Below are 22637 nucleotides of genomic sequence, written 5' to 3' on the forward strand. Positions count from 1 at the left end.
GGCTAAACAAGGGAGGCAAGTATTCATGCTTTGATGAAGCTCAAAAGTTCCTTGAGCGGAGGCATGGATACAGGAGTGATGTAAAGAGTTTCAAGAAAGGCCGTGTTGTCCGTGGCCTGAAGCCAATTCTGAAGACCGGAACGGAAATCAAGGCCGAGTTAGATGCTCTTTAGCCTAGCCCTGATGGGAATGGTTTCTTGGGATATGGGAGACACACCAATGGACTCACAAGCCGTGCTTATGGAAGCTCCCTTACTTTGAGTTTCTCGAGCTCCCGCATAACATTGATGTAATGCACACCGAGAAGAATATTAGTGAAGCCATTTGGAGCATGATTGTGGACACTGAGAAGACGAAGGATAACATAAAGGCTCGAATTGATCAACAAAGGTGGTGCGATAGGCCGAAGTTGAACATGCAGCAACCTCATGGTGCCAAAAAAAACATGGACTAAGCCACACGCTCCATTCTGCCTCACAAAGGCCCACAAAAGGGAGGTCTTCCAATGGATGAAGGACTCCTTGTTTTTCCGTGATGGATTCGCAGCCAACTGGATGAGGAGTGTGAACTTGGAAACATTGCGAGTACAAGGACTAAAGAGTCATGACTACCACATATGGCTTGAGCGAATAATGCCGGTGATGATTCGAGGCTATGTCCCTGAGCAGACTTGGCGAGTGCTGTCGAGGTTGAGCTTTTTCTTCCGCCAGATTTGTGCTAGGGAGTTAGACACTAAAGTGATTGAGAAGCTGGATAAAGAGGCACCCGTGTTGTTTTGCGATCTAGAGAGGATCTTTCCTCCAGGGTTCTTTAATCTGATGCAACATATGATCTTGCACCTCGCGGACGAATGCTTAAAGGGGGGGGGGCGAATTGGGGCCGTTGGCAGTTTCCGCCCGAGAGAGAAACACATAAGCTTCGTCAAATGACAGGCAATAAATGCAAGATCGAAGCATCCATAGCCGAGGCAGTCCTTAACCTGGAGGTGGCAAACTTCACCACGAAGCACTATGATCCCAACATTCCCACAAAGCATAACCCGGTCCTCCGTTACAATGCCGCCAACAATGAAGAAGTACCCAAGCTTAGCATCTTCGTGGGGCTTGGTGGCAAGTCAAGTGTCTCGAAGCCGTACAGAAAGGACCTACAGGAGCGGACCTTGATCCACTCGTATGTCTTGAACGCCATGGTGGAAGTGAAACCGTACATCAAGTAAGTGCGAACCATTTAGTTATTCGCAAACATTCACGGCCTTGATCCACTCATATGTTCGTGGCTAACTCTTCCTCTTTTCATCGGTATAGACAATTCACGACTATACATTGGAAGAATACCCACAGGGAGCCTACCCCGGAAGAATCCAAGCAAATTTTCGATAAGGGTGGCGGTTTCGGTTTCAGTAGCTGGTTCTGTAATTTGGTACTATTCTATCCAAATTAGCTAGCACTTCCGACATTTATCGGTCATTTCTCGTTCTAAACTTCTCGTGCTAAACTTGTAGGCAAGAACTGACAAAGAGATGAAGTCGGAGCTAAGAAAAATTGCTAGGGGCTTTGACCATTCCGTCGAAGCGTTCAACTCCTATGACGTGAATGGGTATCGCTTCCAGACCCATAAATACACAACAAGCCGGCCCAACGCGAAGACAATAAATAGCGGGGTGGTATGTCAAGGTGATGATGGGCTCCATTACTATGGAAGAGTCGAGGGTATATACGAGCTGAATTACGGGTTTCACAAAGGGCTAAATCCCGTCGTCTTCAAATGTCATTGGTTTGACCCATGTCGGGTGAGACGGGATCCTGAAATTGGGTTGGTCGAAGTTGAAAGGAACTCTGTTTATAAGGGAGAGGATGTGTACATCTTGGCTACCCAGGCCTTTTAAGTATTCTATCTCCCCACGCGTGCAAAAACCCGACAAAACGTCTACATGGATGGGATGTTGTGATGACGGTACCTTCACGCAATAGGCCGCCCCCGCCAAACAAGGACGATTACCGCCGCGTAGACCCCTCAACAAAGAATGTCGAGTTTTATCAGGAAGAAGGGCTCCCCGGCCATTTCACAATCGGCTTGCCGGCTGTCCATGACATGGTCATAGATGATGAACAAGAAGATGCAGGCATGGATGGAGACAATGCAGAAGATGAAGCTGAGGATGTTTGTGCCCCGGAAGACCTGAGTTTGCTCGAGGCGTTCAGAGCAGGGGTTGACCTTGATGTAGATGGACCACCTCCAGGTTTCATTGATGATTATTGGTTCGCCGAGCCTGATGACGATGATGAAACACGCGGTCCAATCACGGATGGCGACACAGACTACTGATCTATGTAGTAGTAATTGTGAGGCTAGCCTATTTGTAATAACTATGTGTAATAGTGATTGTCCAGCTAGGTTATTTGTAAGAACTCCGTGCTATGTTTGAGAGAACTCTATGCTAGCTATTTATTGCTTCCACTAATTAATGTTCATCTATTTGCATTATTGTTGCTTTCACTAATGTTCATCTACTTATATCTTTGTTGCTTTCACTAATATTCATCTCTTTACATTGCGTACTAATAAACCACTCTCTTCATTTGTGTTTGAAGGTGATTGAAACATGCCGCCAAAAAAAAGGGGTGCCGGTTTTAAAAAGAAGCTTGCGGACATGGTAGTTGTAGGGACTTCGAGGCGGGGAGGCGGCCGAGCTACTACCCCCTCCTCCCGCTCCCACAGGGTGGCCGCGTAGGAAGAATGCGACGCGGGTACTCACTCCTAGTCCTATCCCCCCTCCCGCAGCCGATGAGGTGGAGGATGGGAGTGTGGAGGACCAGGAGCAGCACGGGGGTGGGGAGGACCAGGAGCAGTACGAGGGTGGGGAGGACGAGCAGTACGGGGTGGGGAGTACGAGGAGGAGGAGGGGGGACGAGGAGGACCTCTCGGAGGATGAGGGCTTGGGGGACTTACCGTACGAGCCTGATCCAAACCTAGTTTGGGTCGCGACGGAGGAGTACCAGTATGTTCCAGCTGTGGAGAGGCTGAGGCCACGTGATAGGAGGCCATATCAGCGTGGGAAAACACAGCTCCCCCCGCTGAAGCAGTGAGCCTACAGCCACGTTGTTCTAGAGCCAGTTGGAAGGAGGTACATGTTAATTTTGGCATTTTGTTATCGCAATTTTATCATTATCAAAATTATTATCACATACATATTGATGTTGTCGTTTCATGGTGCAGTTCGTTCAAGTATGAAGACCCGTCGCGGAGGCCACCACGTGGGTACGCAAACATCCTTGGGGGCCCTACTTAGAAGGTATTTCCCTGGGCTTGTCGATCTCCCTACTGGTGGCCGTGAAGTAGCTTGGAGGTGGGCGCACTACAATCTCGCGGAAGATCCTCTTGGCCGCGGCACCATACAGGACGTGGTTGTTAAAAAATTCTGGGTACGTGACGTTTGACTTCTTACCATTCATACAGTCTCCTTGGTTGACAGTACGTGCACTAATGCCCCTTGTTTTACCTATGTGCATGGTTGCAGAGATACTTCCGGAAGGCCGATGGTAAGGATGATGCATGCGATGCTGTCCTACACCAGATGGCAAGGACGAGGGTGACTTGCATGCACTACGAGGCACGTGTTCAGTGCGTCCGCAACTGGCACGCCGACCGCTTCGTCCATATGACTAACGAGGACGCTCGCGACACGCTCATCCAGCCGTGGCAGTACCTGCAGGTATTTGCATTTATGTGTTATTGATTTCTTTATGGCCATGTAGTTTATTTTACCATAATGGGTTTATCTTGTGTATGTAGAACCCTCCTCAGTACGTCAGCAACGACGAGCAGTGCTTTCTGGCGCTGGTCATGTGTTGGACATGCCCCCAGTACCTCAAGAAGCACGAGGAGGGGCAAGAAGAAGCGGGCAGAGATGAGAGGTGGATCGCATATCCAAGGCAGCATCCCCATCTCTTTTCACCTGCATAACGAGGTGAGAAAATTAATGGTTCCTTCATTCTTTGAATTCACGTTATATATTGTTAACTCCGCAAGGGTGTGCACTTCACTTAATTACATGTTCTCTTTTGCAGGAAGTCAGGACAGGAGTGAAGCCTAACGTCTTTGCCGTGCTAAAGAAGATGAAGCAAAGGAAGACGCCGGATCCTGAGACGGGGTCCGTGTGGGTTAACCCGCAATCCGAGACCCAGTGTACGTCGTATGTCTCCAAGTTCAAGCAGAAGTACGGCGAGGATGCTAACCCAGAGGCCGAGGACTTTGACCCTGAGGTTGCGGTGCTTGCGGGAGAAGGCTTGAAGCATGGCCGCCTATGGCTTGGTGACGGGTGCGTCGACCCAGCGAAGGTTCCCTCTCTCCGCCAGATCTGTCGTGATCGTAAGAGCGGCCAGCCTGAGGTAGAGACCCGGCCACGGGCTTCGGATCTAGCTGTCGAGCGGTTACGGGTATGTTCTTCCTCGGGCCTCTACCTTTCCTTTACATGCTTTCCATTGAAATGTTAATGACATCGCGGCACCACATCGTAGGCGGAGATGGCAGCAAAGGAGCAGGCGGCCCAGGAGCACGCACGGCAGATGGAGCAGCAGATTCTGGACTACCAGCAGCACCAGGCACAGATGAACTGGCTGATGAGCCAGACGGTTCTGTCTTCTCCACCGGGGAGTCTTCCTGCTACTCCTTTCTTGCCGTGGATGCCGCCACCGTCCACTCAGAGCCCGGTGACACCTCTCACCGTGAACAACACGAACATCATCCGGAGCATGAACCACGGTGAGTCCTCCTACACTTGTGCCCAACCCGCTACTTGTACTTGTTCAAGTGTTCAATATGCAAATGCAAATGCTAATTCCATCAACCTTGTAGATTATCTGTCACAAGGCAATGACGATGAGGCCGGCGGAAGCAATGGAGGAGAACAAGGTTGATGGCATGGTCGTCGTGCACTTGTCGTTGTTGTAATGGATTGTTCGCACTTGTAATGGATTGTAATAATGGACATTGCTATATGGATGGACTCTATGTAATGGATTGTATGCATGAACTATGTATGCTCGATGTGCTTGTGGTGTTGTTGATGTGTTTGGTGATCATATGTTGAATATATATGTTATATATGCTATATTTGTGAAATGCAATATTTGAAATGCATGGATAAATGAAAAACAACAAAAAATGAAAAAATCAGGGGCCTTTGCCGTGTGTATGCACACGGCAAAGGACTTTTGGTCTCTTTGCCGTGTGCACACGCACGGCAAAGGCGCCACGTGGCGCTCACCTGTGCTCCTGGGAGCTCCTAGGGGGTGTGCTGGAACTGTCTTCGCCGTGCGAGCTGGCGTGCTGGCGCACGGCAAAGCCAGCGACACGGCACAGAGCTGCCGCACGGCAACGTTTGCGTGCACGGCAAAGGGAAGGCCGCACGGCAATGTCACCGCGCACGGCAAAGCGCTGAACGCACTGCAACGCCCTACCGCACGGCAAAGAGGTGCATGCACGGCAAAGACAAGGACGCACAACAAAAGCCTTTGCCGTGCATAACGGCCATGCGCACATCAACGTTGGCTTTGTCGGCGGTCACTTTGCCACGGCAAAGCCTTTGCCGTGCATATAGGGGTCTTTGCCGTGCAAAGTGCCGCACGGCAACACCCTGTTTTCCAGTAGTGACTGATCTGTGCGCTCACTCTTTTGTTAGGCATCATTTACCTTTTGTGCATGTACATAAGTATTTTTTCGATAAAAAGAATAATTAATATCAATAGAGATACCAATTGCACGTAGCCTCTGCAACAACACAATGCTTTTGAGGTGCTTCAGCGCGTTTCGCCGTTGTCAGGCTGCTCTCACTTGGTCCGAGTCTCATATGTGGGAGGTGATGAACGCATGTGTGATCATGCATAACATGATCATCGAGAGCGAGCGTGACGAACCTGTGAATGATGATCAACCATTTGATTATCAAGGGCCTCTTGCTGAGGTGGAGCATGTACCCTAAGAATTTGCCACTTTTCTTCACATGCATAATGAAATTCGAGATGCAGGTGTCCATGCTCAACTTTAGGCGGATCTAGATGCGTATTTGTGGGCGAGGAGAGGAACCGCCAACAATGCATGATTTTATTTCTATTTATTTGATTGTATGAATAATTTAATTTATATTTGATTGATTGTATGAATAATTTAAGTACTATTTGTTTGATTGTATGAATAATTGAAGTACTATTTGTGTGATTGTATGAATAATTGAATACAGTATGAATAAAATATAATTGATATGTTGTTTCAAAATATTGTAAAAAGAAATAAAAAATTGGAGGCCACCGTATGGGAGGCGCCGGTGTGGGAACATCGTCCCCAAATAAAGGATGCACTGTCGACGCCCCTATACATCAGTGTTGCGACCCTGCTAGCGACTATTTAGGAGGCATCGGTGGAGATGCTCTTAGTTGACGAGGTGCAACACCTTCTTTGTGTGGAGCTGAATTTTTGAACATATATATTGCAATCTTTACCAGAAGCAAACCTTTTTTTCTTGTCCCTTGCTGTGATAGCAGAGGGCTCGTAAAACAATTAATGTTATTAATAGAGAGGATCACTTCTGCTTCGGTGCTCCCGCTTGGCAAAACTCTGTTCGCGACAAAACAAGAACTGTGGAGATCTTTCTATACCCTTCGTAAGCGGGGACATGATCGTAAAATTAAAAAATCTGACATGTATGTACAACCCCGTCGTGGCCCGTATGGTCCGCGTTGTCCTGTACGAGTGTACCCTCCATCGATGGATTGACAGGTCCAGAGCGGCCACAATATCACTCGCGATGGTGGAGACGACTGGCGCGTGTAGCATCTTTAATTAGCAGGATGTCTGTCGGTGTAGCGATTCCGTCATTCGGCGACGCCATCGTCGGATCCCAGCAGATGCGTACGCAGCCAGCAGGTTTCAAAACCACGCATGCACAACATGGGACGGTAGTTAGGCTAGTGGAATGGTTACCTGATCTCGTGACCTCTTTTTTCTAACGCGACATATAGATGCCGTATCTATACAAATGAGATGGATATATATAAGCTGGATATAGATTTCAAGAAACCCAAGATAGAAAAAAAAAAAAACCCGAATATAACCCCTCAATTTCACTCCGGGAGGAGCACCGGAGCATGGCTCAAAGATCAGATCGATCACAAAGTGCACAAAACTACAACCTACATACGTGCCGCATCCAACATGAATAGGTGTTGATCCGTCTCGAAAGTTCCTGATGCACTCCGTTGGTTAGTGATCTGTGCGGTCGGCCTTATGTTAGGCATCACTCGCTTTTCGTGCTGTACGTAAGTGTACCTAATGAACATATTGGAACTTTTTCAATGTTCACGTCAGCATCCAACAGCTCCCTCGGAAGATATGTTAGGTCAATTATAATGTGAGTATCCAACGGGTACACGGAACAATCATACGGATACGGAAACTAACTGAAGTTAATTGCCCAGCCATGCTGAGTGTCAATATTGCCCTAATCAGAGGCGACTGATCATAAACAGGGTTGTCGTGTCAACCTCCTACTATATGCGTACTACTCGAGCTAGCTGCTAGCCAAAAGTTAGCCTATTCTTTTGCTGGAGGGGAGCCAATTGTCAGTTGACGATGTGCAGAACCTTGGTGGTGTCACAGGTCAAAGCTACTTTGCTTGCTAGAGCACTCGATCAAAGCTAGCTAGTTGATCGATCCACACATAGGCTTCTATCGTACCAGTTGGCACCCTTCCCCGTTAACTACCTTGAACTCCTTCTCTCCGTCCGCCGGTTACCAGAGAGGCGTTCCAGTTAGTGCGTGGTGAACCGGGTGGCTGACAAGCTGCCCACCTGGAAGGTATCGATGGTGCCCCGGGCCCAGGCACTTGACTCTCGGCGATCAGTGCTGATGGCCATACCGCTACACTAGCTCATGGTGCTCAGCTTTAACAAGAAGGCACTTAAGCAAGTGAATAAGATACTACGTGGCTTCCTTTGGGCTGGTAGGGCGGAGGTAAATGGCGGTCACTGCCATGTAAACTGGTCTAGGGTGTGCCGCCCGCTGCTCTATGGCGGCTTGGGGATCCCAGACCTTGCCCGCACATCCATCGGCCTCGGGTGCACTGGCTATGGAGGATGCGGACTGACCCCGAGCGCCCTTGGCGTGGGCTCGGCATGCAGTTCTCGAAGGTTGAGTTGGATGTATTTGCGGCCTCCACCTTCGTGGTGGTCGGCAATGGAGAATCCACTCTCTTCTAGGAAGACAAATGGTTGGATGGCATGTCCATCAAAGAGGTGGCGCCGGAAGTCTACGCGCCCATCCCGAAGCGGCGCATACAGATGCGCACGGTGCAAGAAGCGCCGGTGTAGCGCAGCTGGGTGACGGACATAGTAGGCACGCTAAGTGCCTTGACCCTCTAGCAGTATGTGCAGTTATGGACCAGGCTTAGGGGCATGCTGCTATCGACAGACCAGGACAGGTTGATTTGGCATTGGACGATGGATTCCCAGTACTCGTCTAGCTCTACGAGGCTCTCTTCCAGGGGGCAATAGTATCAAGCTCCTGGAGCCTGAACTGGAAATCTTGGGCGCCGCCTAGGGTGAAGTTCTTCATTTGGTTGGCCTGCCTCGACAGGTGTTGGACGAGCGAGCGTCTTGCGCGATGAGGATTTCCTCACGCGGCAAGATGCCCGCTTTGTGGCCAGTCTGTGGAGACGATGGCGCACATTCTAACCGGATGTTCCTTCTCCAGGACCATCTGGTTTGAGGTTCTCTCGTGGATCCGGTCCACCATGGGGCCTCCGGCGGTTGAGGGTGACTTCGCGGAGTGGTAGTCGCTGGTGGTGCGGACTGCCCCTCGCCAGATGCGCAAGGGTACTTCATCGCTCATCATGCTTACGGCGTGGTGGATTTGGAAGCACAGGAACGTTGCGGTTTTCGACAACGCGCGTCCCTCAGTTGCATCCTTGCTTGACGAAATCAAGGCCGAGGGGGGTGCCCGGGGTTTTCGGCAACTTCTCCCCTAGATTAGGTCTTTTGGGTTGAGTTGTATGGAGTGGGGTGGTCTTCCTTAAACTTGTACATATAACCTTTATTTTCTATCAATGCATTGAAACGCAAGACTTTTACGTTTTCGCCAAAAAAATAGGCTTCTATCGTACCGTCCATGAGGGTGACTCGGCGAAATCATTGAGATTTTTCTTTCTTGGACGGGAACATATCGAATATGTGAAGGGCTTCCTTTCTCCCTCTGCCAAAGCTCCATTTAGAGCACATATTCTTCTGAGTTTTCCCAGATTTTTCTTTACTTCTGACCGAAACCATGCAAAATTTTATTGTGGCATCATCTTCCAGATGTTTGTTCCAGCAAGTGGGCACGTGAGATGCAAGAACAGATGCGTGATGCATACTGTGAGCTATCTAAGCACCCTAATTAATCTGGTTGATTAGAAGCATTATTGCACAGGATAGCGTTACCTAATTAATTAGATCTGGTGATGTTAGCCTAGTGCGGAGGCATCTGATCTTGCTGACCACTGGCAACAAGAGTGTTGCATTATATAAGCTTAAAGTGCAGGTTTCAGGTTATAGCTGGAGCATAGTAGAGCACTCCAAAGAATGAGTCAGCTGTACTATCTTTACCAAGAACATTCCATGATTGTTGGGTCTCAGTGAATCAACGCGTTTTCAAATGCTTCCGATAATCGTAATAAGAACAGCTGGAACTGAGCACGAGCTAGGATTATAGTTTTCTTTAACTGGTCCAAATTCTCAGTCCATCTTTATATACTAAAAGCACAATACATGGTTCTAAATAGAGATCCTACGTTAAGCCACATCATTCTAATTATTTAGTCAGTTAGATCTAAAATTTACGTCCAGGATTATACGTCTTTACGTAACATATATATGTACATATTCTTTTAGATGCACCAATTCAGTTGTCACGTTAGTGGACCCTTACTTGGTGAAAAAACAGAATTGATCACGTGAAAAGGCAAGAACCAGAGTCCCTCATATGCATGGGTGAATTTTCTAATATTCACACGGTGTATGTAACTCATACATACTTCAAGAAAAAACTTGATCCTGTTCACCGTCTTACAAAAGAATAATTCCGATGGATATGTAATTCAAAGATTCGTCCAGTGCTACCCGCCACCAGACAACATAATCTTGGCGAGGCGTTCACTTATCTATCTATTATTAATTATAACTACTATACTAAACCTGAACGGTTTCGATTTTTCTCAGATTTTTGATTTTTTTTTGGTGTGCCTCTCTTTCTGACACTTGTATTAATGTAATCTGTTATTATTTGATGTGCACTTCTGGGGATGTCTTGGAATTTATGAATGGTTGATTCATGTTGTGTTGGTCCCGAAGTGATGGTTTCCTTTTTTGGCTTGGGTGGGTACAGCAGTTTTGTTTCCTGATGCATTGTGTTGGGTCCCATTACCATGTGCTGGTACGGTGCAAACACAACACGTTAGCTAAATAGCCCCTCACATGGTCAAAGCGGTGCGGTCCTGCCCCACTGTCCACACGCTAGCTTTCCAGAGTTTGTCTCCCGAATAACCCCATCCTATCTCTTTCCATCTCCTGTGTCTATCCTCATCTCCTCCAATGACCTCGAACATGTGTGTCCTTGTCTCCTAATCTTCTGCGTCGAGCGGAGCTGCTCTGATCGCTGCGAATTTCCTATGGCAATCAGCCTTTCCTCAGCTCTGGGTCGCCGCCTATCTGACCATGCCTGCGAGCTTCCCGACGAGAGCTCCGTCACGTGCCACTATAGCCACGCTCCAACCCCTTCCCCGGCGGGCGCCGGCCGCCCTTTCTCTTCCTACTTCTCTGCCGCCATAGCCTCCTTCTGGTGACGCGGGATCCTCTTTCCGGCTGATGCGGTGGTACACCTACCCGTCCACCGATGTCCTACTGCAAGGTCCTGAGGAGCGTCCGGCATCTAGATCGGTGGAGGCGCTTACACATCATCTCGCCGCAATCGTGGCAGTCCAGCTCCTGCTGTGGCCGCTCCGTCCGCGCCTCCTTCGCACAGGCGCGGCAATCAGCCTGGAGGCCGGACATAGGGAGATCCGCGTGGAATCCCTTAAGCTCCTGCACAAGGTGTCATTGTACATTGGCGCCGGGCTCGAGGACGCTGTCGGCGGTCATCTGAGCAGCTTGCTCCGAGTGATCTCGCAGGGTGGTGGGCTGGTGGCGTGATCGAGGAGCAGGCGGCCGCCGTGTGTTCCTCCGCAAGCGAGCGCAGCTGCGCGGGTGATGTAGCCGGCTGATCCACGCGAGTAGAGCGGCGATGCAGCGTCAAGATTTTGCCGAGACCAGCGGCCGAGCCGCCGACTGCCCGTCTCCTCTCCCACTAGGTGATCCAGCAGCAGCGCCTTTCCTCTCCGCCAAAGTTACTCATTCTCATGCCCTCCGCTCGCGCCTCCCCCGTGGATCGGCTTCCGTTTCATCAAGCAGGAAGCAGAGGAATGCGGGAGGGCTGCGGAGACACCAACAGCCGGTGTGCGGTGGCTCCGAGGTCGCAGGCACGAGCAGCGCGACCGCCGTCGGGATGTGGGAGAGGGGCATCGCCTAGAAGCCGCCCCGCCGCCAACCAGATGGACGAGCAGCAGACGTTCGGCGAGGGGCTGCACGCCGGCGAGCAGCAGAAGGTTAGCTTGCAGTTCATTCTCCCGTCCCTCCCATCCATCTCCTCTCTTCCTCCTGTACCCTTTGATCCCACGCACCAGCAAACACTCGAATGAGAGATCTGGATACAGCAGTGAGATTTGGATGCAATATCTATAATCTATCCAATATTTGTTGTTGGATCTAGATGCATGTTTTTTTCTTGATCACTTTTCCTATGAACTGCAGATTCGTTTTTCTTCAATTTACCTTTTATCCCATGTCGCCTCCTACCACCAGCTAGAGACATCCACCCTATAAAGAATTTGACCATATAGAGTTATCACGAAAACTGGACTCAGATGTTCATGTAGTGTGGGGAATAAATGTTCTTGGAGTAAGACAATCTTCTGAACTCAGTTATTTGTTTGGTAAAACGTTGGTTCCAGATTTCAGTTAAAAATGCTATTGCAAGACAATCTTCTGGCTGCTACCATACATATTTAGGTTGTGTGGTGCACCACTTTGTTATATCAACTGATTATATAACGTAGCATTTGAAGATATTTGAGTTTCTGCTTTTTTAGTTGAGTTTAATCGGCTGGTTATTCTAGGTGTTCTCCATATAGCCTAAGGTAACATCCAGTTGTGTGTAATATTTGATAGCTGAACATCTAGGGATTCTCACGTAGTATATTCAGTGGATTCTTGCAGAATATACTACGTGAGAATTAGTAGTAGAAAGATGACTCCCTTTTACTAATGCAAAGAAGACACATTTATATGATTTTACCAAGTTTGTTTGCAATTTAGTACATACCATGGATGGAGAGTTGGTCTTGCAGACAGTCTGAACAAGTGCATAATATTTTACATTTTCCAGAGAACAGTACACAGGGAAGATGGTCACAAAATTGGCTCAACAATTGCAAGATGAAGGTTGATGTCTCTTTTTCCTTGATAGATGGAAGATTTGGCTCTACACTTTAATAAGAAGGTGATTGACCTCCCTAAAAAAAGGTGATTGACTAAAGCTACTGCCACAAAATCAGAAGGTAAGATGAAGAGAAGGATCAGTTTTAACACTACTGTTAATAGTATTTTGCATAGAGCGAATATCGGTTCATATGTATCACTGGAATCTCCCTCATATTCAAGTAGCAATGAGAATATGCATGTTGATAGGGATTCATTGGAGTAAAGCACCAAGCTTGGCCATTGAATTGAATCTGTAGTTACAAAAAAAAAATCCATGTTAGCCTTTCTTCTATTTTTTCTAATTGTTTTCCTTTATTATTATGAATCTAGAGTACCAGTAAACAAGATTGTTTCACTGCTAGAAAATTGTGCTATGGCTAATTTTGATGCAGATTGAACTGTGCGAGTAATTTAGTTTTATCTCACCTCCTAACTGATTTGTATGTCTATGCATTGGATTTTATTTAGCGCTGTCCACAGGAAATATTGCACTCATTTAAAGTAATTTGGCATTTATATGCTTCAAATTTAACTCTTTGTGTCATATGTTACATTAATAAACAATTACATTTTGTATGTCTGTCAGGTCTTTGTGCGCCACACATCATGCAGAATTTATAGTCTTTTGCAAGTGCCATGAGCCGCAGGCTGCTCCGTGAAGCTGGCAATTTGCCTACTCTTTCAAGAAAGACGATGTGAGAGCTTACCACCAACACTGTTTGGTAAATTATTAAAAGAACTAGGCATGTCAGTATTGTTTTGATGGTCCTGTTGCAGGGTTACACTAATGGTACTGAATTAAACAGGTGCAGGGGCTCTCCAACTAGGCAAGTATTGTCAAAAAAAAATCTCAGTATTATTTGATGTGTCCTCATTGTCATGGGCAGGCATGTACGAAGAATCAAGATACCTCACTGGGTAAACAAAACCCTTTTTCAGGTTAATTAAATGCATATGCAACGCTTCATGTTTATGTAATAGAACAAGCTTTGTTCTAGGTGGTTTCCACCTATTTTTCAGGTTCTGTGAAGTATAAAAGGAGATGCAGAGCCGTGGGGCTTGAAGTGACACAAACGACGATGATGCACGCAGCAACACAAACGGCTGTACTACTACGCAGGTGTATGATAAGAGAGGTGACTTATGTACTAACCAGCCTTATTCCCAAAATGGTAAATATCAACCATATACTCGGCAGCTAATTCTGTTGTCATAATGGAATGCATTAGTGTTCCACTAAAGGAAGTAATAAGCTAGCAAGCAAATGTATCGCCCTTAGATAAAGTACCACAAAACTTCTTAAACCTTGACCGGTAAAATGTCAAACTAAGTTTTTAAAAAAATTGTCGACAATTTTTGTTAACTTATTTTTGTAGACTGTACCGCCTTTTGTCTTCCTGATAGACTGCATGGATGTGTCAAAAAAAGTTCTTAAAATAGAAATAACATTTGCGAGTATGCTACTGCTACTTGACGGTTGGGGCCGCTCGGTAGATTGGGTCGTCGGCGGCGGTGTTGCACGATCTGTGCAAGAGTTGCAAGGTGTGCCTTCTTCTTTGCGTGTTGGATTTGAGCGCGGAGCAGATCGAGGCGTTGAGCGGGTGACCCAGCTGGTGCTCATCGTCCGCACTGTGTATTTGCTGTCCTATGATCATTGGTAAATTCATTCTTTTATTATTAGATCGTATTCAACTGAAGAATGAAGATGTGATTTTTTCTGGATCACGACACCCATTGGTTCAGTTTACCAATCTCCATGGACTCCATGTTTCTCCCAATGTCACTTCCTTGCATGAATTTTTCATCTGATTTGCTTCCATCTTTTGCTATATCCAGATCAGTTCATAGAAAAAGGAGCATACTTGATTTTGAATAATGCAATGAGCAAGTTACCGGTCAGTATCATAGTCATTTTAAATTTGTAACGCCTCCATTTAAGACGTATCTGTCTTTTACATGATATGGGGAAAAGATGTGAGTCAGTCCCCGCTCTTCGGTAAACAAACACTCTGTACTATGCAATTAGCAATTTACTTCTTTGTTCTTGGGCAGTAATTTATTAAGGTCTCACTCAACTTTGTTTGTCTAGAAAATTTACAAGAGCGCATCAGGCTGACAAAAGAATTTAGTCTGCCTCCAAAAGGGCATAGGATGAATAGAGATAAGCTAGAGGTCTGCCGATCACTACATTTATCTCTTTGTTCATTGCTAATCATTGTCATGATTACATATAAGCATTATTGTTCATGCTCTCTTTTCTACGCTCTTTTTCAATTCTGAAATTCCGAGTCAATTTGTAAACATGAATTGCGAGATTAACCTTTTTTTAGATCAATTGCGAGATTAACTAGAACGTGCTTCAGCACCTGTTTTTCTGAAGCACTGGCGATAGTATTAAAACATTCTCAAATGAACTTGATCTATGAAAAGCTGAGAGAGTTCGTATTGGACTTGATCTTCGGTAGTAGACTCATGTCTAAAGTATTGCAACGGCATGCCTTGAGCTCTGCACAATTAGATGAATAGAATGCATTCTTTTTCCTATCAATCAGATGTGGTGTAGTGAATGTTAACAATGCTTCACTTGGCTAGCTAATAGAGCTCTTTTTTTTACATCTTGGTAATGTAGGTGCTCTTCCTCAACTTCGGAGATGAGTCAAAGGTAATGTAGTCTTTTGTTTTGAAAATGGAAGCTTTTCTTGACCCCTAATTGCATACAGTGCTCATCATCGAAGGTGTCTGAAGATGATTTAGTTTACCAAGCCATATATATGAAAACATGAAATTCACAGCATTAACCTGCAAATAGAAACTGTTGTGCTTGCTGTTCTTTTGCTCTACATTTTTGTAGCTACAATGATCCATATATTATCATGTCTAAATTAGGATGGCTGACGCATCTATCTTGAGCTGTTGCATGACATACATATTTGCGGGCAGCAATCCTATATATGGTTTGTCCAAGTTGAGAAGTTCTTCTCCTTAAGAGACAAATTTTAGATTAATTGTTATAGATTTTTATCTACTTAATTACGGGACTCTTTATAGGGAGAACATAAAATTTACATGAAATTGATGCATCTATAGAAATATGTATTATGTTAAAAGTTTTTGCAAGGATCAGATATCTCAAGTGTTGAGTTTGTATTATCTGTATGCATATTTTTCCCACAATTTTGCATAAGATCAGTGATATACATACGGTATTTCTTCATATTAACCCTAAGGTTACTATGTTATGAGCAAGTATTTCACATTAGTCTATTCCCCCAAGACTAAGATTCCAGACACTGCTCTTAGCTGCTGTTGAGGTCGAGTAAGAGGTTATTAGTCATTGGTATTCTGTTTTTGATTCGCTTACCGTTCATCTAATTTGTCAACATTATTCAGTTCTTGGTTCTAGAAAAATCTCAAGCATTTTGCATGAATGTATACCACGGTGTGTAAAGTTGTATCCTACAACATCCAAGGAAGAAAGCTTCCAGGTTTCTCATGAGAGAATTCAAGATCAGTGAAGATGCAGAATAGATACGGTTTTTTCTCAGGATGTTTGATGCCCTCTCCAGCCTTGAGTGAGAGTCCCAAATTTCCCCCAAAACAGACAAGTTCGCCTTAATTTTGAGGCTTTTGCACTATCCTCTATCCAGGTCAACAACAAGGCAACTACCGGAGATATTCTTGCCCTTCCTATGCTAAAAGAGATTGTGGCTATCCTAACTTTGCCGAAGAAGACACCGATGAAGACAACTGATAGGTTAGATGCAGTAGAATCAAATCAGCTATGGGCCTGAGCATACTATCAGCTGCAACTGTTAGCAGTACTGTAGATTAGAGTTCATCCCCTCTCTGATGCAACTCCACCCATGTATCGGCACAAAAGTGTATACCTGTGTTGTTAACATGGTCTGCCATGTAATTCATTCTAGGTATATCAACTATCGTTGCAACTTTTTCAGTACCTTCAAGTGCACCACCACGGGCGTGGTGTACCACCGTGCCTACTCTTGGACAGCTTACGCTCTGACCTTAAAAATACCAACTCGCTGCGACTTTCAAAATAAATAAAATATATAATGGATTTTTACTAAACAACAAAATTAACTAGACAATTAGCATGATCCGGCGCGGCGTGCCGCCGCGCCCTTCTTTGCTAGTATACTTAAAAGATATACGGTAGCTCTGACTACGATGATCCCGCGGAAGGGAATGGAGATGGAGACGGAGGCTTCGAGGATAAAACCATATGATGTCGTCTGGTTTCTCCGATAAATTCGACTATGACGAACTCGAGGAAGACAATGGAGCTATCTAGATGGCCCTGATGTTGTCAGTTGTAGTGTCGATAGGCCTCCGCCGATCCGGGTTACTGGCCGGCGGTGTCGAATCGGCAAATGCGCACCTGACATATTACACAACGCATAAACGACACCATCTTTCGGGCATATTGGCAACCGCTTTGATCAAGTCGACACCTATCATACTCGAAGACACAACCTCTTAGCATACACCGGTAATGTCATATGATCCGTATGATGACTCCAACTATGAAAATCCCGATAGAGACAATTGAGCTACCGAGATGGGCCCGAGGTTATTGGATGTATGGTCGACGGGCCTTTGGCGAGCTAGGTTAGTGGCATGCGACGTTGGATCGTCAAATGTGTGCCCGATATGTTGTGCAGTTCTATCTATTATTTGTAGCAATCTTATGAATAATCGAGTTCTTCCATTGTACCATAAATTCGTGTAAATTAATGTGATTCGATGGCATCTAAATGTCAGCTAAAACCTCGAAAAAAATGTTCACTTATGTATGTTCCAAATATAAATCGCTTCTCTTCGAAAACAATTTCTTTAAGTTATTAAGTACATATTTTTCATAATGTGACATATTCAATTTGTGCAAGAGTTGAACTTTTGAGGTTAAAATGTGCAATACTTATGTAACATGAATCATGTTTTACAAAGCAACGATCAATTAATATAAATGTTTCCTAAAGATGCTGCTTAAATATGAATCAGTGCGAGTTTTTTTTGCAAACGGTATGTCCGTATAGTTATCTACACGATATTTTTTGTGCATTGCACAACATTTTTTTCTGTAGGATTAGGGAAGTCACAGTGTTCATGTCACTATTTACTTAAAAACATTGGTAGTTTACATACTAATTTAGTTTGATCCAAATTAGGTTTAACCTTAACCAAGTTATTTCGCTCTAACTACCTAGGTTTCTTATTGACAAAGCCAAAGTAGGTAAGAAATAGTCTTTTGCTAATTAAGTTGGATAAAATAAGTTATTTCACTAAATTAATTCAAAATGAGGTGTAATGATGTTATTTTTCAATGCTCTGAATAAACTCAAGATGACACCCTCGCATTTGAGAGGGCCGCTGTGCTAGTTTGTTAAAAAGCAGATAATTGTATATTTAATCGGCGGGAAAACCAGATGAAAACTACACAATGAAGACTCCATGTCTCCGAGAAGATGGTCATCGAGGTCTACGTGGAAACTGTCATCCTCAACACCTCTTGTGCGGCGAGCTCCAGCTTCACCGCAGAGGACCATCAACAAGGCCCTTACCACAAAAGAGATGCATTAGATCACAAACGCCCAATATCGAACAATCGACCTAATGCGACGAGTACTTAGGAAGCTCCGACTTTAATAAGGAACCTCCCAGCAGAAACAAGCACACCTTGCACGATTGATCCCACCTACCTATCGCAGGGCATCATGATTGTACATATGATTTGTAAAATGAATGTACAAAAAAATTGTAAAAAAGTTCATGGGATTCAATAAATGATAACTGATTTCAAAAAATATGTCATGTTACTAACCCTATAGTGGGGAGTAGTAATTTATATGTAGTTCATGCATTATGTTATTTATTATGTTATAGACTCATCTTGTTTTGAGGTGTGTGATGTTATGATAACATAGCTAGTTACCATCTCATTCTATGTTTTCATTTATTGTCATGCCATGCCAACAAAACTTCTTGGGTTGTGTGATGTTACTACCTATGTTACTCATACTATGAATAGTATTAGTTTTCAAAAAAAAATCAACATTCAATTTTTTTGTACACCACTAAATTGACTACCTATAAATAAATAGGAACTTGATATTTTTTTAAGATTTATTGTAAAATTAAATTATTTTTTATTGGAAAGCCTTTTGAGTAACCCACAAAGACTACCCTTCAAGCGGTGCCGACATAGGGCGCGTTATAGGTGGTGTATAGTAGCACCCGCAAGGGACGGGGAATCCACTCTTAGAACCCCCTTTCCTCGTCTGTCTAACCACAATTACTATCTCTATTTCGAAATATAAGCTTATATTTCAAAACTGAGGTAATAGTTTGCATGATGGACCAATATAGGAATTTAATGGCTATAATAGCTTTGAACTGAAAATCGCCTCTGACCCATTCTAGGTTATTTCTTTTTAGCCGTTATTATCTGTTTAATTCAATAGTTCAATAGTCATTATTTGCTATAAAATTATAATAAATAAATGGATAAAATATATAATATGTAGTACGTGGCATAAGGGATAGCACGTGGAATACTTGCCTGCTCAAGTCCATCTACTAGGGATGTGGTCTTGAAAAAAGATTAAAAGGATTTTTTTGTAAAAATGAATAAGAGAGAGAGAGAAATCAGAAAAGAAAAATTGGCCCATGTCAAATGGGCCGGCACATGGGGTGCCAGAGCAAGTGGCCCTTTGTTATACTATCCCGCACCAAGTATAATAGATATTGCCATGGTCCATGTAACAGCGGCCTCAACGGTAGTGGACCAAAACTAATGAATGAGGCCACGTTAATCTGATAATCTCTATGATATGGAAGATACCGCACCTCACATGGGTTTCCAAAAAGAACAAAACATAATATAGTAGGTCATTTTGGGGAGTGGTGTTTCGGAACATGAGTGTATATGCTCCCACTATTTTGAAATGCATATTACACGGATTTTGAATTTCAGAAAAATTAAAACGAAAAATTTGTACGTACATCTTCACATGCTACACACTCACAAAGTCGTTTCATAAAAAATTGTCTTATTATTTGATGTGTGTAAAAAGACAAATTTCAGTGCAAAAAATAATGCTTTTCACAAGATAAATTTTCTCTTTTTTACATAGACCACAAAAAATGTTGGTTTTTTGTGAAACTTGAGGAACACACATATATTATGGAGATGTACGTGTAGAATTTTTTGTCAAATTTTTTCGACACTTCGAATTATGATTTTTTTGGTAGAGGGAGCATACAAACCCGGGAGCCGAATTGAATTTCCGGTCCTTTTGCATAGATCGAGCATCGAGGTACATGTAGCTTGCTTTTTAAGTTAAATGTATGGCATTTTCAAGTTTTTAAAAAATCTTAAGTTTTCTCCTAGATGTAGGTAATTCTGTGTTATAGAAACGTGTAAATTTTTAAATTAAATACCTTGTATTCTAAGCGGTGCAAAAGTAACAAGTGAAAAGTCGAAGTAGTGAACCCAACGCAGACTTTCAAACCTTCAAATATTGTCAGATTTTTTTCATTTTTATGTGGCCCAAAATGCAAACTGTTTTGAGTTGACATTTTGAACGTTAGTAGAATACATCGTCATCGGCATCTAGAATAATTTCTAGATACTTTTGGAACTTTAAAATATAATTTTCAAATAAAATGGCCTAAATATAGCCAGAGCTACATTTGTAGTTTTCCAAACAAAAATTACCGAACTTATTACAATGAGAAAATCTGTAGGTATATCTCAGCGAGCCCAGGCAAACCCCCGCGTTAGTGTACCTTGTGATTCTTTCTATGTGCATCGTTTAGGCCTTTGCACATTCCTATGCTGATCTATGGAACAAAAAAGTGGATTGTTGGACTACCGATAATTTTTGTTTGAAATATACTACCCTGTTCCTAAATATAAGCAGCTCTAGCAGTTTAAATTGAACTGCTAGGACCTGTATTTTGATAAAAATAAAAACAGCTCTAGCAGTTTGAATTGAACTGCTAGGACCTGTATTTCGGTTTTAAAAAAACAATCCCAGGCTGAACCTGACTTCTTGTTTCGCCCTATAGATTGACTGATCGCCCTACAAAAGTTTTGCTATATTTTCACAAAGTTGTCGCCGACCTCGCTAGTATAAAAAACAAGCTTTATACAATGCTCAGAAGCATCCTTTCAATTGAGAACAAGTTCCGGATTGAAATTCAGAGCTGCCATTGAAAGCTATATACACCACCAATTTTACATCTGAACCGTCCGCCACCTTTGGTTGACGCCTGCGGGTGGGGCTTGCTTCCCAGTGTCAGCCACTCAGGGCACGAGGTGGAAAACCTTGGGAGTACTGTTGTTTACTGTTGCAGACTTCAACCGACCGTTATACATGGATTTTTCACCCTTTTCTCACCGGTTGCAAAATAATCTACTCCTTCCCCTGAAATTGGATCTCAAAGTGGACACTCGACTGCTGCACAGGGACTAATTCTACAGTAGATTTCTACCCGGAGATCGCACCTTAAGATGGCATAACATTACACGTCTCACACATCAACAGCTAGCAAATTCAGATCTGCCAGAAGCGGCAGCAAATGCATCAAACTGAATCAAGAACAGCACACAGCAACAATTCAGATCTCAAACCATACAAGAGCACAACGATTATTTCCGGACCATCCATCAACATCACACCGGCCACAGATAGTAGAGCAGAGCAATGGACTAACAGGTTGGCACAGCGACGCCGCGATCGCCACCACCAGATCTCGCAACGAAATTAACTGCTTACCGTTACTAGAGCACACGCCGTTCCTTGACTTGCCCGACGACTACCAGATCAATTCAGTTGGCGGCGGCGCCCTCGCCGTCGGCGGCCTTGGCCTCCTGGCCCTCGGGCGCCGGCGCGGGCGGGTTGAGCTGGAAGGCGGCGACGGGGAAGGCGCGTCCGAGCCCGGCGGGGGTGCGGAAGACGATCTTGGTGCCGGAGGGGCTGATGACGATCTCGGAGAGGGTGACCCAGATGAACATCTCCTTGCTCTTGACCCCGGTCATGCCGTGCATCCGGCCGGGCTCCACGAACGCCGTCACCTCGGCGTCGTACCACACCTGCTTGCCGATGGCGTCGAAGGTGTGGGTGAGGCCGCCGGACTGGCTCTGCCGGAGCCACACGAACCCGGTGGCGCGGTTGTACCCGACCTCCACCAGGGAAGGGAGCGGGAGCAGCCCGTCGGGGAGGCCGAGCTCCACCAGGAACTCGCGGGCCCTGGCCTCGCAGTCCGCGGTGTGCACGTCCGCGCCCGCGCGGTGCTCCTCGATCGCCTGCGACGCCATCGCCGGATGTCTTGCTTGGGGTTTCTTGCTTTTTCAGTTCTCTCCTGCTCGCCGGTCTGGTCTGTCTCTGGTCTCGCTTTTTTGATTGTTCTCTTGGAGGAGATCAGGAGGGCTTTTATGTGCGTTGGGCCACTTGGGACAGTTGGATGGAGAGACTCGGAATGGGATTGATTCCAGTTCCAGCATTGACACATCAACTGTAAGAGCCATCTCCACTCGTCTCCCCGAGAAGCCCCCCACGAGCCGTTTTTTTACATCCGGACGGCGAAATCCGGTCCAGTCGCGCTCCCGGTTCCTCGATTTCGTCCGGATTTGGGCCTAAATTCATCCGGCGATCCCACGCCATCCCCGCCCCCCCGGGGAGCGCTCGGGGACTCCGGATGGAGCAAAACCAACCGCCCACGCCCACGTGTCTCCTCTTTCTCCGAACTCCCCGGGCCATCCTCTTTTTCCCCGAGAAACGCCGCTTGGGGAGCACACGACTGAAAATATACTGCCCCCCATGCCAAAAATTGATCCAATCCGGACGAAAATTTCGCCGGATTTGGACGTGAGGAGCGCCAACTAGTGGGGATGCTCTAAACAGGTGGACTGTGAAGGAATAGGCAGTCTTGCCATCAGTACGCCCCTTCTTCTTTTGCCGATACATGTTTTGTTTTAGCAAAAATAGTCGATGTCATGTTTATAGACCA

General features: G+C 45.2%; 1 protein-coding gene and 1 long non-coding RNA gene across 4 annotated transcripts; one reads left to right on the plus strand and one right to left on the minus strand.

The window, feature by feature from the left end:
* The first annotated feature begins 11581 nt into the window (after nucleotides 1-11581).
* Nucleotides 11582-15960, plus strand: LOC124692813. 3 transcript variants are annotated; one of them, XR_006999705.1, is made up of 4 exons: nucleotides 11582-11668; nucleotides 12508-12679; nucleotides 13189-13297; nucleotides 13380-15960. It is a non-coding gene; the product is annotated as an uncharacterized LOC124692813 (long non-coding RNA). The 3 variants fall into 3 exon arrangements; XR_006999695.1 differs by lacking the exon at nucleotides 11582-11668 and having other exon boundaries at nucleotides 11754-12679; nucleotides 13380-13520; nucleotides 13601-15960; XR_006999692.1 differs by lacking the exon at nucleotides 11582-11668 and having other exon boundaries at nucleotides 11754-12679.
* Nucleotides 15961-21456: 5496 nt separating this feature from the next.
* On the minus strand, nucleotides 21457-22017 carry LOC124683535. Its single transcript, XM_047218036.1, has one exon. The coding sequence runs from the start codon at nucleotides 21943-21945 to the stop codon at nucleotides 21457-21459; it is 489 nt and encodes a 162-aa protein (XP_047073992.1). The 5' UTR covers nucleotides 21946-22017.
* Nucleotides 22018-22637: the final 620 nt, after the last annotated feature.

This window comes from Lolium rigidum, chromosome 1 (genome assembly GCF_022539505.1).
Source record: "Lolium rigidum isolate FL_2022 chromosome 1, APGP_CSIRO_Lrig_0.1, whole genome shotgun sequence".
Lineage (NCBI taxonomy): Eukaryota > Viridiplantae > Streptophyta > Magnoliopsida > Poales > Poaceae > Lolium > Lolium rigidum.